Source organism: Fringilla coelebs, assembly GCF_963513975.1.
Source record: "Fringilla coelebs genome assembly, chromosome: 2".
Lineage (NCBI taxonomy): Eukaryota > Metazoa > Chordata > Aves > Passeriformes > Fringillidae > Fringilla > Fringilla coelebs.
Genome location: NC_140029.1, coordinates 52548979 through 52566590, shown reverse-complemented (window position 1 = coordinate 52566590; position 17612 = coordinate 52548979). Strand labels below are relative to the sequence as shown.

Below are 17612 nucleotides of genomic sequence, written 5' to 3'. Positions count from 1 at the left end.
TGTGCAGCATTACTAATCAAAATGTCTTAAACTACAGTCTGAGTTTAGAGATGTTCTAACATTTATGCAGTCCTAGATGGAAGTTTTAATGAACTCTCCAGCACAAATATTAAGGCCCATCTATCATTTGCAGTGACTTTAGCTCTTTTCTTCACAGGATTTTTGATGTTTCTTTAGCAGCTGTAGAACAGAGCATTTCAAGCACAGTTATCTAAAACCAGCGCAATTCACGTAAATTGCCTTCACTCAAAACAAGCAAATCACTGATGGCAAACACATCACATATTCTTAATTTTATGTTGACCCATGTGATTATTGCTTGATTAAGAATTTTCATTTACTCTGATCATGCCACTATAGCTCTGAACAATATTTAATTCCCAAATGCACAACAGAAGTACATGGAAAATGAAAGCAGAGATGAATGATCTGGGAGAAATATAGAAACACTGTGTCAATGTAAAAAAAAAAACAGAATTAGAGAGGCCCAAATGTCAGGCACAGATGAAGACAGCAAAAGATTTGATAGTAAAGAAGGGTTTCTGTAAATACCTTGGAAGCAAATGCAAAACTTTTGAAAGATTTTGTGCACTGCTCAAAAAAGCTTTTTTTGGCTCAGTCTTTTTTTTTAATTATTATTATGTTGTGTTTTGAGGACAAGTTTAAGGTGTAATACTGGAAGAAGTGCTACAATGTTACTGAAGGGTATCTGTAATGGATCATGATAATTGCAGGAGGTTTCTAAGGACTGGAAAAGTCAATTTCCATGTAAATCCCTAAGAAGAAGGATGTAGATATACCTATAGACCTGTTTGCCTCACCAAGATCATGAAGCAAATTTGCCTGGATGGCACATCCTGCATCACTAAAAACAGTGAGGATAATAAAAACTGGAACAGGCTAAGAGAGGAACATCCACAAGAGATGATATTTAAAAATTAACTGTGTATGACCTCAATGGTCTAACTTTGCAGTTGACCCTGCTTTGAGCAGGAAGAGTTGAATCTGTAATTTCTAGGATTGTAATGACTACTGTAAATTAAGCAGCTCACTATGCTTGTCCAGACACACCTGTCTAAACAAACATTGAATAAACACTATCAGAACTTTTCCAGTTATTTGAGATTTGGAATTTTGACTGCAGACCACAGAGCAGTAGAAAATTACATGAAAAGGCATCCAAAGGTTTATTAGAAAATCTAAATAGGATTATGGGTATTATTTCATGGTTAGTCTTCTTATTAGTGCATGTTTTCAGTTCAGGAAGGATTTCCATCTACTGAATTTCCATCTAGAATTGAAATGACAAATGTGAAATTAAATTTACTACTAAAAGGTATGCATCCAAACATGAACAGCTGTATTAAAAATAATAGGGGAAATGAAAGAAACTAATTTAAAAAACGTGATTATTTAAATATAGTAATGAAGGTTCTGTCTGGTTTTATTTCTAAACATTTGGGAAATAACTTTGGCTCTGCAGTCTTGTATATTGCATGGGTTTTTGTTTTTTTTACTTACTGTTATAGGAGTTGGAATATAGACTATCCAGCTTTTTTGCTTAACAGGAATAAGTCTCTGTGTCTATATTCACTCAGGGCAAAAGGACCTTTGTAAGGTCCAAGTTGCCAGGATGCCCTTAGAGTATTCCTCTGCATCAAGAAGTTAATTTATGAGTTCAGAAATGTATTGGCTGTTTTCTGACTTCCTACTGGGGAACCTTAATCCTGCTCTGAATTTAGTATCTCACCAGAGAAATCAGGACACAAGCAGGGAATAGATTACCCTTGGTTTTCAGCCTTATGCAGAGTTCAGATGCAAAAATACTTGCTCACCTGGCAATTCTGAATTATTCTCTCTATTTTAATCTAAACTCTAGGACCATATTTTTATTTTCATGCATTAAATGAAAACCTATTTCTGAGACCAACACCTCAATGACGAAAACCTATTTTAAGTTTAATTTTCATCCAAAACCAAGTATAGCTTCATAAATACTAGCTGCTTTAATACCAGAAAATCTTACAGAATTTTAGAAATTAAAATGTACTTTAATTTTTATCCCAATAATTACAATTAAAAGTAAATAAGAATTTTTTAATTCATTGAAAGGCACAGGTTGTGGGAAGAGAGTATTAGGTATTCTACTATAAGTGTCTGAGACACTCTGTAAAACAGACTTATAGTGGGATCAGGATCTTAAGCTAGAAATGATGAAATGATGCTGTTCAGTGTAGCTATACAGCACCTCATTTCAGAAATTCACATTCTCTTCACATAAGAATAACATCACAGCAGGGAGAATTGTTAGTCAAACTCACCATCAGTTTGCTAGTTGAGTGCTACTTGAACTTTTGAAATCTGTACAAAAAAAGACCTTCAGAGCCCCAACCTTCAAACCCACCTTTTCCACTTGTATTTAAAGAAAGAGGAAAGAATCATAAGGGGCAACAGGAAGCACTGTTCTAAGAAATACACATACCCAAAACACTAACTTTTGTAATCTCAATGTTTTGTGCCTGTGTCCCACCTGTGTGCAGGTATCTTGCGATCCCCAGCAATCAGGATAACGTCACAGAGCTGCTGCTGCTTCAAGTAGCTCTCCATTTTCCTGAAGGTTTGCTCTGCGTGGTGAACAGCCTGGTAGAACTCCTCAGAGCTACAGGAATCCATGTCACAGTGGGGTGGCAAGGGGTGGCTGGCTCCTGACAGCCTGTAAACAACAAGAGAAACTCCAGGTTGGTAAGATGGGACCAAATGTTGACTCCAGCACAGCTTCTGGAATCTGATACATGTAAATCAATGCGTTCTTTCCCTGTCTCTCATCTCTGGAAGTACAAGATAGAAAAGTCTTGCTGCATTGGGAGAGAAATGGAAAAAGCAATCTTTCCACTCATTGTGAGCACCCACTCTAGTTCACTTTCTCAAATTCACATTCATTTTGCACCCTTGGGAAAGAAAAATAAAACTCTAATTGACTTAATTTGTAATGAACCCTGATTATTTTCACAATGAAAAATTACATACCTAATTTTTATCCAAAATATTTATTAATAAAAACTGCATTTATCCTGCAAAGATAATGATGTCTATGTTTAAAAGGGAAAAAAAAAAAAAGCAAATTAACTGGAGAAAAAGGTTTTGTTTTTCATTATATAGCCATCTATTCCTAGTTTGAAGTTTCTCAGTTCAGTGTTGCAGTGGAAAATCAAAGTGTCAGGAAGCAGTAGTCCTTGAGGAAACCAGGAAACTATGCTAGAATTTCTAAATAGTTCTCAACACAAATGATACCATCTTCTTTTAAAAAAATGTAATGAGATTGATTCAGATCAAAGCCTTAAGATGATATGAAGGACTTTTAGTGCTGAATATGAAGGATTTCACAGAATAAGCTAATTTTTTATTCTTCAATAGATATATGGAAAAGAGTTTACGTTATCAATAGAAGAGCAATAGACAACTTATCTTAGTCCAGCATATGAAACAATATTATAAATTAATTCAAAACAATCTCATTTTATATATTCTATTGAAAGAGAAATATTAAGGAGCACATAAAAAACATTTTTTAATTTACAGCAATAATACAACAGTTTGCTTACCCAAGGTTTGAATTCAGTAGGTATTACATTTAAAAAATTATATTGAAAGAGGTATTAAAAAATGGAGTCTACAGTCCTGGTGCTGGGAAAAATTTTGATAAGTGCATAAACATAATAATTCTTAAATATCAGAATGAAATGCAGTTATAAAATAAAAATAATTAAAAAACCAAATTCTTGAGACATGCTAGGGATTTGCTTCTGAATTATGTTTTGTACAAAAGTGTAGTCTCCTACAGTCACTGTACAGGGCTCAGCAGGTTTAAGGAAGAAGGGCTGGTCCATCTTTCTGTGATAGGAATCACCAGGCTTCACAGCACTCTTTAAAGTAGCTGGAATCCTGCGTAATTGAAGGTGACGTGCAGGTAATTTCCCAGGGAACCAACACAGCTACTTCTGCATCTCACTCCCCCACCACCTATTCTGTGCCACGTACAGGTACTAACTTAACAGAATGAGTTATGATTTAAAATTAAGTAAAGTGAACTTCACTTAAAATTCATTTAAAATAAGTAAATTCACTTTTGTAACCTTAAGTTGGATAGCAAAAAATTATCAGTTGGTTTAAATTAATTGATATTTTTATTTTTATGCTGCAAAGGTTTTAATATGGCTGAGCCTGTCTATAGGACTGAACTGAAAAAATGTTATTAACTGTGATTCCTCAACAGAAACAGTTACAAAGTGGTGATTTAGAAAGAAACATTTGCTTAATTCTGTTACAGGTAATATTCTTATACTGTCAAGTACTGAATGCCATATTTTTCCTCCTGGGTAAAACAAACACCTTCATTCTGTGAGTGACATAATTTGCTTATGTGTTCCTATCTAATCTGGACCCCAACCATGTTGATCAGAAATCCAAATTTATTTTCCCATCTTTGGTTCATCAACTGATGCTTCCCCACAAAACTCTACTGACAGAGCTAAGCTCACTAGAATGGGCAGAGGGCAGATATTTCAGCTCTTTTTTTTCTCTTTATTTTCCATTTTACATTTGTAGCCATACACAAATTTATTTTGTTTTATTGCTGGAGAATTAGAATGTCAAGTAATTTACAAGAAATAAATTAATGCCTAATAAATGAGGTTGATAGGTTTAAACAGACATGTTTCTTCCTCTCCTCTAGGGAATTTAGAAGTGACAACAGCAGTTCTGAGAAAGGAAAGTGACAGGAATGAGCAGATTATAATGGGTTCATACTGTTTGTTAGTTCAGAAGGTAGGTCTTGGTCAGCTTAAATTTGAACAGATAGCATACTAGTCCTGAATCTGTTTGGCTATTCAAAATGCTGTCTTTTCCAGGTCAGAAAAAGAGAAGCATCCTCATTGAATTTATGCTGTGAAGTAAGACTGCACTGTAATAAGCTTAGTCTATTTTGTTCTTGAATTGCTAGGAAGTTTACCACAAATTTTGCTCCTTCCTGCTAGCCATTTATAAGCAACATTTTCTACCCACTAACTCAGTGTATCTCTCACTTAGCAAGTCAGTAAATTACTGCTGAAAAGCAAGCCACCAACGACCAAAGCATATTTTAAATATTATCATGAAAAACAGCAAGCAATAAGCTTGGTAGAAGACAATAAGTTAATCTTTTGTTTATTTTCTAAGAAAGCCCAGATAAAAAGACTGCTACTTATCCTATTCAGGAGATATCTCTGTTCCATTACAAATGCTCTGTCTGCATAATCGATGCTTTAAATTCAGATAGCAACTTGTTAAATTAGGAATCAGTTAAAGCAAATACAATTTATTACCAATTACCAGTTTGTGAAAGACATACATAGGTGCTCAGGGCCAATTAGCAATATGAAAATCACATTTTGTCTTTGCATATATTGCTCTTGTTTAAGTGCAAGCAAATCAAACCACAAATGGAGTGAGAGGCTTTGTGATCGCATACAGCAGCAACTCCAACACACATTTGACTGAAAATTTCCTAAGTCTTTTAAAACCCTTTTTAGCATTTGTGTACCTCAAAATTCTGTTATCAGTGAACTGGACAGACTCCAGGTGGACTTTTTCAATAATCTTCCTCAGCTGGCAAGTGCAAAGCCTGAACTCAGTGTGGAAATTTCAAACATTTGGGAGCTGTGCAGCCTAAAACACTTTAAATGATGTAGTTAATAGCACAGAAATAAGGAAATCAAACCTTTCAAGATTACAGCAATGCTACTGAAGGGTGACTGCAGCATGAGAATACTAAAAGGTTCACAAAAATTATCAACATTGCAAATAACCAATAATCTTAAACTTTTTTTAAAATGAAATGGCAAACCAGAGTGCACATTGCATAATGATTAAAAAAAAAAAAAAAGGAAAAAAATCCACCTCAGCAAAATTGTACAGACTATTTTCAGTGCTAAGAACTGCTCTTAAATATTATTAAAGAGCCTGAAGGTGTAGAGAAAAATCCAGTCTTTGAGCTATCACAGATATTAAAACAATGTAAACAGAAAAAAACCCCCAAAACTAGAGAATCAAAAACATCTGACTCCAAAATGATCCTCTTTTACAAGAAAAGAACCACTGATTTGAAGAATAGAGAAATGAAAACCTTTAAGCTAAAGTAATGTTGTCAAGGATTTAAAGAGAAAATGCCGGGGAAAAAGGAACTTCACACACAGATTGAGTTACCTATACCTTTCTAGTTAAGTAATTAGTAAAACCAGTATTTAAACATATGCTGAACAAAAGAATAACAAGAAGTAATTTGAAATTGAGAATTTACATGACTTGAAATTATACCACATTTCTCTGTGTAAACAGGGGCTTAGATTTAGAAATGTTTCCATTCTGGAAATAATATTCATAGAGGTGCAGAACACAACAGATTCATATCACTGTGTATAGCAGGAAACTTTACAGAGTATTTAGGTATTTTAAATACTCAATTTGAATACTTTTTTTCTTCATTCCACTGAAGGCCCTGGCCCCAAATAAAGAACTCTTTAACAAGAAAATGTCATATAATTTCATAATTACTAGAACATTAAATCCTCTTGTATTTAACTTTTTTTTTTTTAGTTTTCACTTATGCAGGATTTCACTTATGCACAAACTTATCCAGAACCTGTTCAATTTAATTTAGTGTATATTATTGGGTACATATCCAAAATACATAGCCAAGAAATAATATACATCCAGTCCTTCAGTGAAAGAAACATTGCTTTGCTATTTAAACTTGCAAAGCCAGAAGTATTCCATATGTAAGAGTGAAAAAAAATCTTCACACAATTCATTCTCTAAAAATTACTTATTGAATGCTTAAAAATCAATAGCCTGTGGAATTGCACCATCTAAGATGGACTGTCAGAAGTCATGGCTCTCATTAATGATCACTTGCAAAAAGGCAATAGGGAGTTTTATAAAGACTTTAAGATTTCTTACTGCAACAGCAAAGTTAAAGTTCTGTTTGTGAACAAATGCTATGCTTTTCATTCTGCTGCCAGCAATCATACCTGCAACTACAGGCTCTGCCCAGAGTTTCAGCAGGTAGAAGTACAGATAAAAAAATAATCAGAATATCAAATAGGACTTTTTAATTTTACCAGATTCGCTCAGAGATGTATTGGTCCTGTTTCAGAGATCACTTTTATATGTAAATTAAAAAAAAAAATCCAGTGAATATTATAAACTCATTCTATAGATAAACCTGCATAATGTATGCTTTACAATGGTATCTCCTCCTAAAGGCAATTTGTGAATCAAGATACTTGTAACTCATTCTTTGAACACCATAAGGCAAAGTACAGTCTTAGGAATCTGTGGGCCCAGCAAAAGTGCAGCTGAATCCCCTCCTGTTCTATATTTCTGTACCTCTTAAGAGTTTCACCAGACACAAGAAACAAAATACTAGATACCTGTTCATTGTTTGATCCTGGACAAATTGTTTGAGGAGCTCTTCAGAAACATGAGAAGGCATAATGAGAAAAGACTGCTGTACCATATCAAACTGCTTCTACGGAGAAGAAATAGTTCCCTTGTTTGGGAGCTGTATTGGGTTTTGTTAGTGTGGGTGGGGTGGGGTACAGGGGTGGCTTCTGCAAGCAGCTGCTATAATTCCTTCCATGCCCAGCAAAGCCAATTCCAGGCAACTTTAAGATGGACATGCTGCTGGCCAAGGCTGGGCAAATCAGAAACAGTAGTAACACCTGCAGTCAGTGGAGAAAGAGGGGGGAGAAGGTGCTCCAGGCTCTGGAGCTGAGAGCCCCTTGCAGCCCGTGGTGCAGACCATGATGAGACAGCTGTGCCCCTGCAGCCCATGGAGGACCACGGGGATGCAGAGATCCATCTGCTGCCCATGGAGGATCACAGGGAAGCAGAGATCCATCTGCTGCCCATGGAGGATCACAGGGAAGCAGAGATCCATCTGCTGCCCATGGAGGATCACAGGGAAGCAGAGATCCATCTGCAGCCCATAGAGGATCATGGGGATGCAGAGATCCACCTGCAGCCCAGGGAGGATCACGGGGATGCAGAGATCCATCTGCAGCCCATGGAGGATCATGGGGATGCAGAGATCCACCTGCAGCCCAGGGAGGATCACGGGGATGCAGAGATCCATCTGCTGCCCATGGAGGATCACAGGGATGCAGAGATCCATCTGCAGCCCAGGGAGGATCATGGGGATGCAGAGATCCATCTGCTGCCCATGGAGGATCACGGGGATGCAGAGATCCATCTGCAGCCCATAGAGGATCATGGGTATGCAGAGATCCATCTGCAGCCCATGGAGGATCATGGGGATGCAGAGATCCATCTGCTGCCCATGGAGGAGCCCCAGAGCACAGCAGGTGGATGCCTGAAAGGAGGCTGTGAACTTGTGGGAGCCCTGTGGCACTGGAAGGGATCTGCAGCCTGCAGAGAGATGAGCCCATGCTGGAGCAGATTTTCTTTCATAGGACTTGTGACCTTCTGGGGGACCCATGCTGGAGCAGCCCCCGCCTGAAGGACTGCAGCCTGTGGAAGAGCGACCTGCTTGCAGCAGCTCTTGAAGAAGTTCTGCCTGTGGGATGGACTTATGGTGGAGAATTTCATGGAGAACTCTCTCCAGGGAAAGGGGGAATCAGTTCAAAACACTCCCAGTCAGATTTTTTCTTACCTATGATCCTTCACCAGATAATGACCTAACCTAAGCTGCAAGCATCGACCTCTCTATTGCCAGTGGTGATAAACCAACACATAAAAATTCCATAGCCTCCTGAAATACTGAGGGTTTTTTACATTTCAGTTCTTTTTAAAATGTCTTATTTTTGCCCTTTTCTGTTGTAAAAATAAAATGTCAAATAAAATTAATTTTATTAATGAACAATTAAAAAAAAATTCAGTGTCCTGAAAGTGATTACTTACAAAATTCAGTAATATTGACGCAAAATGCTCTAACTTCCCTCAGCCTTCCCCTATTTTTTATCCAGATTTTATTACTTTTATTGGTGAAATGAGTTTGTTCCATGTCCTATTCCCTAAGAATCACTTAAACTGTTAGGATATTTTGTTCATTCTTCAAGTATTCAATTGATCCTTTATCTCTGCATACTTTTTCATCTTTTATCCTCCAGTCTTCTAAACAACTACTTCAAGCTGCCTATTTCCTCTCCTCTTTCTCCACAGTCCAGTGCCCAGTGTTAAAAATAGCACAAGCTTTTGCTCACCTCTACTAGTACTCCTTCCAATACTGTGCTCTACTTTCTGTCAATATTGCTTTCAGCATCTCTCTCCAATACTTACAGCTCCCAGCAATTAAGATTCCATGGATGAACAACTAAATGGGCTCAGCAGTCCAACACAGCTTAGTCTGATAATCAAAAAATGGAATTTCCAAATAAAGACTGAGAGTGAGCATCAACAATTATCAATAGAATGATTTCAAACTTTGAAAACATTTTAAAAAAATCATAATAAAATACTTGCAGAAAAATTAAGTATATGCAAAATTTGAAGTTTTTTGGCTTGGTGGTTTTAAATTAAGTCAGAGGCTGGGGGTTGGGGATGATGGGGCTTTTTTCCTCAATAGATAGAAAAATGACACATTGTAATGCTTTTATTTGACAAAGTTAAAAAAATTTCATTTTGATATTGTTTTACATTAGAACTACAAACTGTCTTCAAAGACATACCACAATATTTATCTCATAAGAATAGCTTTTATCAATTTTATTCATTTATGAATCTTCAGGAAGAAATAATACATAAAAGTACTGATATGGAAGTTTCCAACTGAAAATTTACAGGTCTGTGCTACTAATGGAGATATTTACTTTCCAATTTATGTGTTCTGAGAGGTAAAATGAAAGATAGCCCAGATAGAAATGGTGCCATTACTGAGAAAATATCCATTTTATATAACCCTCCCAGTCAAAAAAAATTTTAGCAACTGTTTTGTTGAAGTTATGCAAAATTCCCCTAAGTATGCTTTTAGTAAAGAGCAAGTTTGTGGAAATTACTTAATTCAGTTTCACATAGGATAATCGATTCAATTTGGTCTTTTAAGATTAGTTTTGCATTTTGGGGGGGGGTGGGGGGTTGTTTGCTTTGTATGTGTACATGTTTTTGTTTTTATTCAGAATTTCAGATCTCATTTTAAGCATTTGAGACACCTAATTTATGACTCTAAAGATCACTCAAAAATCACCAACATCAGGCAAAAAACAATTAACTTGGTGAAATTAATTTAATTTACTAGTAATCAGAGCAGGGGTATAATGAGGAAAAAACCATATATCTTAAAACACCTTCCCCAATAACACCCTTTTTTTGGGCTCAACTTCACTCACAATTTCTCCACCTTCCCCCTCAGAATCACAGGGAGATGGGGAATGGAGGTTGTAGTAAGTTCATCACACTTTGCTACTCCTTCCTCCTCAGGGGGTGGACTCCTTACACAGAATTCACAGAATTCACAGAATCACTGGGTTGGAAGAGACCTTCAAGATCATCGAGTCCAACCCAGCCCTAACACCTCAACTAAACCATGGCACTGAGTGCCACATCCAGTCTTTTTTTAAACATATCCAGGGATGGTGATTCCACCACCTCCCTGGGCACATCATTCCAGAACTTTATCACCCTTTCTGTAAAAAACTTTTTCCTAATATCCAACCTATATTTCCCTTGATGCAGCTTGAGACCGTGTCCTCTGGTTCTGTACCGGGTCATTTGCTGCGGGGTGAAAGAGACCAACCCCCACCTGACCACAGCCACCTTTCAGGGAGCTGTAGAGCGTGATAAGGTCACACTCTTGCCCTGCTCCAGTGTGGGTCCCTTCCATAGGGTGCAGTCCTTCGAGAACTTTCAGCATGGGGTCACAACTCCAACCAGGAAATCTGCTCCAGTGTGGGTCCTGCTCTCCATGGGTCCACAGGTCCAGCCAGGAGCCTGCTCCAGAAGGCTTCCCACTGAGTTAGTCTCCTTCAGGCATCCACCTGCTCTGGCCAGAGGTCTTCCAAGTGGATCTCTGCTGCATCATGAACCTCCATGGTCTGCACCACATACTGCAGGGGAATCTCAACTCCAGTGCCTGGAGCACATCCTCCCACACCTGCATTAACCTTGGCATCTGCAGGGCTGTTTCTCTCACATGTTCCCACTTTTTTTTTTTTTCCCCTGAAAATCCAAAATATCTAAATCATGACTAAATGACAATAAATACAAATAAAAACTAATCTAAATGCTTTTCTTTCTTGACAGCAGAGCTGCCTGATAGGATCTAAGACACTGAATATTTTGTTCTGTTTTCTTCTGTTCTGCACAATATCCACCAATGAAAGGAATATTTTTTAAAATACTTTTTCAAATCTACTCATTGCTTCTTACAGTGTCTTTGAAATGTAACTAAGATCTCATAGTGTTCTCTCACCATGTAAAAATACAACAATTTACTGTAGCATGGCATAGTAGAAAATTCATACCTGAAACCACTCACCCTTTTTGAAACTCATTTTAACACAAAGATTATAATTTTATAAACTCTATTTCAAGTTCCAAGCACTTTCTAAAATCTAGAGAAAACTGTTGAAGGAAAGTTGACTTTTTTAAGGTTCATCACACTGGTTGTGCCATGCACCTGACAGCTATAGTAATAATGGTATCACTACAAACTTCTGTCACAAGTTAGTAGCCATCACACTTCCTTGACAAATCACACTTTCTGTCCTCCACCCCATATCTTCAACCTATTCTGCCTCTAAATAGTCTTGCCATGCAACAGAAAAAGATGCTGGTTGGACTGCTAATGCTGCATCCACTGCTTTTTCAGCTTTGCATGCCCAAATAGAGGGAGCAGTTTGTTCCAGCTGTTCCTGGAAAACTGATGATTACCTCGAACAGAGTTCTCCTAGCTACACACAGTCACATTTTAATGACTGGGACACATACTGATATATTTTACACATTCACATTGCTGGCAGAAATTTCTATTATATTGGATTTTGCTGTACGAATTTATTTTTTGAATCATGAAGAATACAGGAAACAAAGAGCCTACAAGTAAAAAGCCCTGCAAACAGATACTATGTGCATATAAACTTACATGATTGAAAAGTTATAGGTCTGTACCACTAATGGGGACATTTACTTTCCAATTTACATATTCTGAGAGGGAAAGTGAAGAACAGCCCAGGCAGAAATGGTTCCATCACTGAGAAAATTACCATTTTATATAACCCTTCCAGTTGAAAAAGGTTTTAGAATTGTTTTGCTCATGCTATGCAAAATTCCCCAAAGCATGCTTTTAGTGAAATGGAAGTTCAGTAAAAGGCAAGTTGCTTCCTGAAAGGAGGCAACCCGTTGTTCCTGAAAACACAATACAGAAAGAACTACAAGGAAACCTCAGGTTTTAAATACATACACTGTTGGAGAAAAATCAAGCACAACCAACTTTTCTTAAGTTGCTGACAGTAATATTTCTCTGTTTCTAGCTCAAGGCTCAAGCACGTCTGCTTCATCAGAGTACCACCCAGCTGCTCTGCTTTCCTTCCCTCTTTCCTTTTACTATCATAGCAGTAGACAAAATTCTTGCTGAAAGGAAATAACTTTGCTTTAGACCAGGAATAAGCTTCTTTTAGAAGCAAGCAAGGTTCCTTCTTTAGATAGGCATTCTTTCTCCATTCTTCCCCAATTCCATCAAAATCATTGCCCTCATTCACCATGTTCAGTTGATGAAGATTTTGACTCTGAGTTGAAATACATAAAACCGTGCCACTTCAAAAATTAAATCCCTTATCTTTGTGAGACCATTTGCTTCTCATTAAAAAAACCAAACAAACAAAAAACAAACAACAAAAACCACCAAAAGCTGATTTATTGTCTTCAAGGCTCTTATGCTGTTATGAAAAATAAATAAATAAAAGAGGAAAGTGTCCTGCATCCATCACAGGCATCAAGTAGCCACAATGCATTCACATTCTATTCATATTTTAATTACCCAGTTGCTAATACAATGGGGATATACCACCTCCATTATGAAGACAGACAGATACCATAAAACTTCTTTAACACTCTGGTTAAACATTTTCTAGTATTTTATGAGTCCCCATTTCTACCAACTGAAAGTTGAATGAAAAGAATTATTAGAACTCATAAATTCAAACCTTAACCTAACTTCAAATTCCCTACAGAAGTGCAAGTCCTCCCAGTGGGAGTTATCTTCTTGGAAGTTTGAGACAAAGGGTAAAGACTGTTTTACAGGAGGCTAATATTACTGGCTTGAGCAGTTAAATGCCTGACAAGTAGAGGAAGAAAACCAAGTGCCATAGTGAAAATGAGAAAAATTCCTTTTCCTTTCTTAATAGCTAAAGAAATTAATGGAAATGTATTGTGTACCACTGTGCACTATCAGCTGAGCAGTGCTAGCAAAACCACAGGCTTCACACCCTCACAAAACACAGACTTTCAGTTTCCTTGATGCCCAGTTGTTAATACATCTTATTCCAGATAACAAACTGCACTGAGCCTTTGTGGTTTACTTAAGTGGTCAAACATAACACAACAAAGTAGTTCTCCTATATCATTTAAGTATCACCACCCAGCATTTATGCAAATACTTCCAAAGAGAATGAGATTTTTACAAACATACACACTAAAGATTGTACATTCAGAAACTGATGAAGCCAGCACTACACACAGGACAGTCTTCTAATATACTATGGAGGAAAACTCCCATATCTTTCAAGCAGCTCTGGCTATAATTCCATGAGCAGCTGCTATCAGTAGTGTGTAATTCTCCAAGAACTGCCACTTTAAAACTTCATAAAATCAGCGCCAGTGCCACTGACATAGAAGCTCTCTTCTATTCCATGCTAGTCAGAATAATCCAATTTCAGATTATAAAAGAGCAGTGCTAGATTTACTGGTGAGATACCTAAGATAGAGTTGCTTTTGCTTCCTTCTGCAACAGTGCCCTATTTTCTGAATGGATGGCCTGCATTATGCCTAAGAGAGATGCTTGTACATGTGTTAGCTATCTATCCATGATGAATAGCCATATCTATATGGATAAATGACGTAAATTAGCTGGCACAGTTACTCCTTCAGAGTGGGCACAAATACATACAAGGATGCAGATCTCTTTTTTATTAAGAGGCATTTTCTTCCAACATTTAATTTGTGACATAGGGACTTTATATAAACAGAAGTTATATATGTGAGTGATGGCAATGACATTCAAAGCATGAAAAACAAGTATTTTATGAATATTGAGTTTAGGATACATTTCAATAAAATTTCATTGTGCTACTATATTATGTGCTGATATTCCACAGCATAGGTAGCATGTCAGATCTTAAAACACATCATGACTGTGATGGAAATCACGTCAAAGACCACTGGAGGCTGAATCTTTAAAACCCCCAGATTAAAATTGTTGTTCAGCTAAGTACTGCACTCGGTGAGGTGGGAGATCACAGCACACATGGGTGCACATGCTGCCCTTCAGTACACTGTGTGAATGATTCCATGTCCTGTTGCAAGACAAGCTTTTATAGAGCTTGCAGCATTCAGTGGAAAGCAGCATACAATCTCTTCCTGCTATTTGTTACAGATCTATCAAGTATCATATATCTTTTGGTGACTCTCACAAATTTCACAGCACCTGTAAATCAGTGAGAAAGATATGTCTGAAATACAGAGATAAATTGTAGGTGATTTTGCCTTGCTGTTTTGAAGTGTCAGTACATTTTTTTGCTAATCTTGAAAACATCAATTAAAATTGACAATTTGGTGAATCCTGTCTAAAATGAATTTGATGGTTTCAGTTTCTACACTGCAGGATCACTACAACACTATGAATTTAACTCACAAGCAATTAAATTCTACATATTTCATAATAGCTACCACTCATTAACCCAGCACAAACCCAAGCTGTGTTCTTCATCCTATGATCAATATGAAAAAAGGTCTAATGAATTTTTCATATGCATGCATGGTAGCACAAACACCTAGCCATTAATACTGCTTTTGTCTACTGCAGTATTTGTAAAATTACTATCTAGAGAGGCTGAAATCAAGCAATAAGAGTGATAGGCTAGACTGAACCAAATAAAAAGATAAGTACACATACACCCACATTAAATACTGCCCTTCATTTGCAAACTTGTAGCTATGAAACCTCCAGTCAAAGCCTCACTATTATGTACAGTCACAGAAAGCTACAGAGTTTTGTGACATAATTAATGATTACCTCATAGAACTGAAAAAAACCACGTTATTTTTTTCCATATTACTGATTTTAATTTTTTTTAATACGCAAAGTGTGACACAAACATAAAAACAAAACTTAGAATTCTGATTTTTTTCCATTAAAGCAAAGGCGTTTCTTTCTACCCCTCTGCCTTTTGCTTAATTTTTCTTGAAAGATGAAGTAGCTGAAATACTTTTACTCTCTCCTTCACAGATCAGTCTGTAAAACCCTAAGACCTTTCCTGGAGAAGGAATCAAGAGCAGAGCATTAGTGCTCTGACCACAGAATTAATTGCAACTAGCACAAAGAAGCCAGACCTTAGTGATCAGGAATTTTGCACTGTGTTTCTCATATCTATAGAGAGATACAGATATGAGACAGTCCTGCCTGCTAGTCTGACACCGTTGGAGGTACTTCCAGCCATACACATGAGAAAAAAGCAAGCTATAAAGAAAGGCATATATATTTTTTTTTTCACCTGCCCTAAATTGGCTAGTTTATGAGGACTCTGAGTGTGATGGCTTTCATGGATCTCCATTTTGTGGTACTCAGCCTTTTGCATTAAACTTTTAAGGAACCGAAAAGCCTTTTTTCATCATGGGTACTCATCCTTAGGCCTTTCAGTACTTAACATTGCAGCAAGTCTCCTTCGGAAGCTGAGCTCCAGTGATGACAAAAGGAATGTCTAGATTTCTGAATAACTACATTTCTACCTACATTCTATATAATGCACCACTGGTGCAAGTGAAAAGGGGCGTCCAGGAGCATTTTGTAACAACACTGATTGCTGTGTACACTTCCCACTTTTTTCTTAGGCTATTACATCACAACAATTGTTTTGAGGCCATACTCTTTCTTTTTCTTTCCCACTTTAGATAGAGAACAAGAGAAACAAGCTGCAGGTCATATACATAGAGATAAAACCTATTCACATCTTTTGTGAATCTTCTGTCACATCTTCTGTCTCAGGACAGCTTTAAAGCACGGTAGCAATGATTATTTGGCTATATTTTTTCTTTAATCCACGTGGAATTCACGAACTTGTCAAGTGTTTTAAAAATACCCACTTGTATTACAAAATGTGTAATCCCCTAATTTCTCAGGTCTACAGAATTGTAAGCATTCACTCCCAACTAGCTTCAGTGAACCCCACACCATTTCAAAATTAAGAATTACTGACTCGAATAAGATTTATTTTAATCAGGCTCATTATAAACCAGAGTAATTTGTACTGCAACTGTTAGCATCTCAAAAAAGTGCCTGCCTAGTCAAGTCTCAAGTCTACTTGGTTTTTTTCTTGCATGTACTCACTTTTACTTTCTGAATACGTGCTTTCAAATGTCAAGCTAATTGCAGTGCATATGGACTAATTTGCAGAGCCTTCCATTCCCTGACCATCTGAATCAAACTTCATCTATGTAGAATAGTGTAGCTGCGAATCATAGTACTATTCAAATAGCAGTTAGGACCTGTGACTGATAGGTTTTTTATATTTATTTCTTTAACTTTGGGATAAAATAAAATTCTAGCACAAGTATACTTGAAAAGACAAAAATTTAAAGTTCATACCATTCATTAAGAAAAGCATTAAAAATATTACATCTTTAAGAACCCCTGCAACTTTGGAAAGCTATCAAATAGCATCAAGATTTGAATTGCAAAGTCAAATTTGGAATAATTTTTCAAACTTCTGAGATAATTCTTGAATCAATTAAATGTTTTTATTATGGGATATTCATTCAATATAATTAATTTGATATCCATCAGATCCAGTATCTCTGGAAAAACACTTAAAAATGACCACTGATTGTAGAATATAACTTTACTTAGTTCTATAGTTATACAACTTATTAAAAGAAAAATATCTGAAATTCCTTAGAATTAAACCTCATTAAGGTTCTCTTCATCACAATACTAAGTATTACAATTCATTGCATTGATAATACCCTATTATAAAGGTATTATAATGTTATAAATATTTAAATGTTACAAAATATAGCAGTACATTTGAATATTATAAATTATTAGTCTTTCTTGAGCAATCTAAAATTCAGAAGAAATGACAAGATTCATATAAAAACAGAGAACAGAAATGTACTTCTAATCAACCCACTTTAAAAATGTCTGTAACACTGTTTATGTCTGTACCCAAGATTAGAAAGAAAGATAGATTTCCACTGATTTGTCATTCTTTGGATGAAATGCAAATACGATAGAACACATCTGAGTGCCTTAAAAACAAACAAATAAATAAATAAATAAATAAATGCAAACAGATTATTTTTTAAACTAGAAAGAATCTAGACATTACCCAAATTTAGTAGTAATTGTC

The 17612-nt window shown here is 36.5% G+C and overlaps 1 protein-coding gene across 2 annotated transcripts in view; it reads right to left on the bottom strand.

Moving 5' to 3' along the window:
* KLHL1 (kelch like family member 1) overlaps positions 1-17612 on the bottom strand; it is a gene marked incomplete at both ends in the record, with an annotated part of 182526 nt that overhangs the window by 121537 nt on the left and 43377 nt on the right. Inside the window, one exon of one of the 2 annotated variants that reach the window (XM_084223982.1) lies at positions 2531-2713. The exons of the other annotated variant lie outside the window; for it this stretch is intronic. Within the exon in view, the coding sequence (XP_084080108.1) occupies positions 2531-2713 (183 nt within the window). The remainder of the gene's footprint in view (positions 1-2530; positions 2714-17612) is intronic. 2 annotated transcript variants of the gene reach the window in all.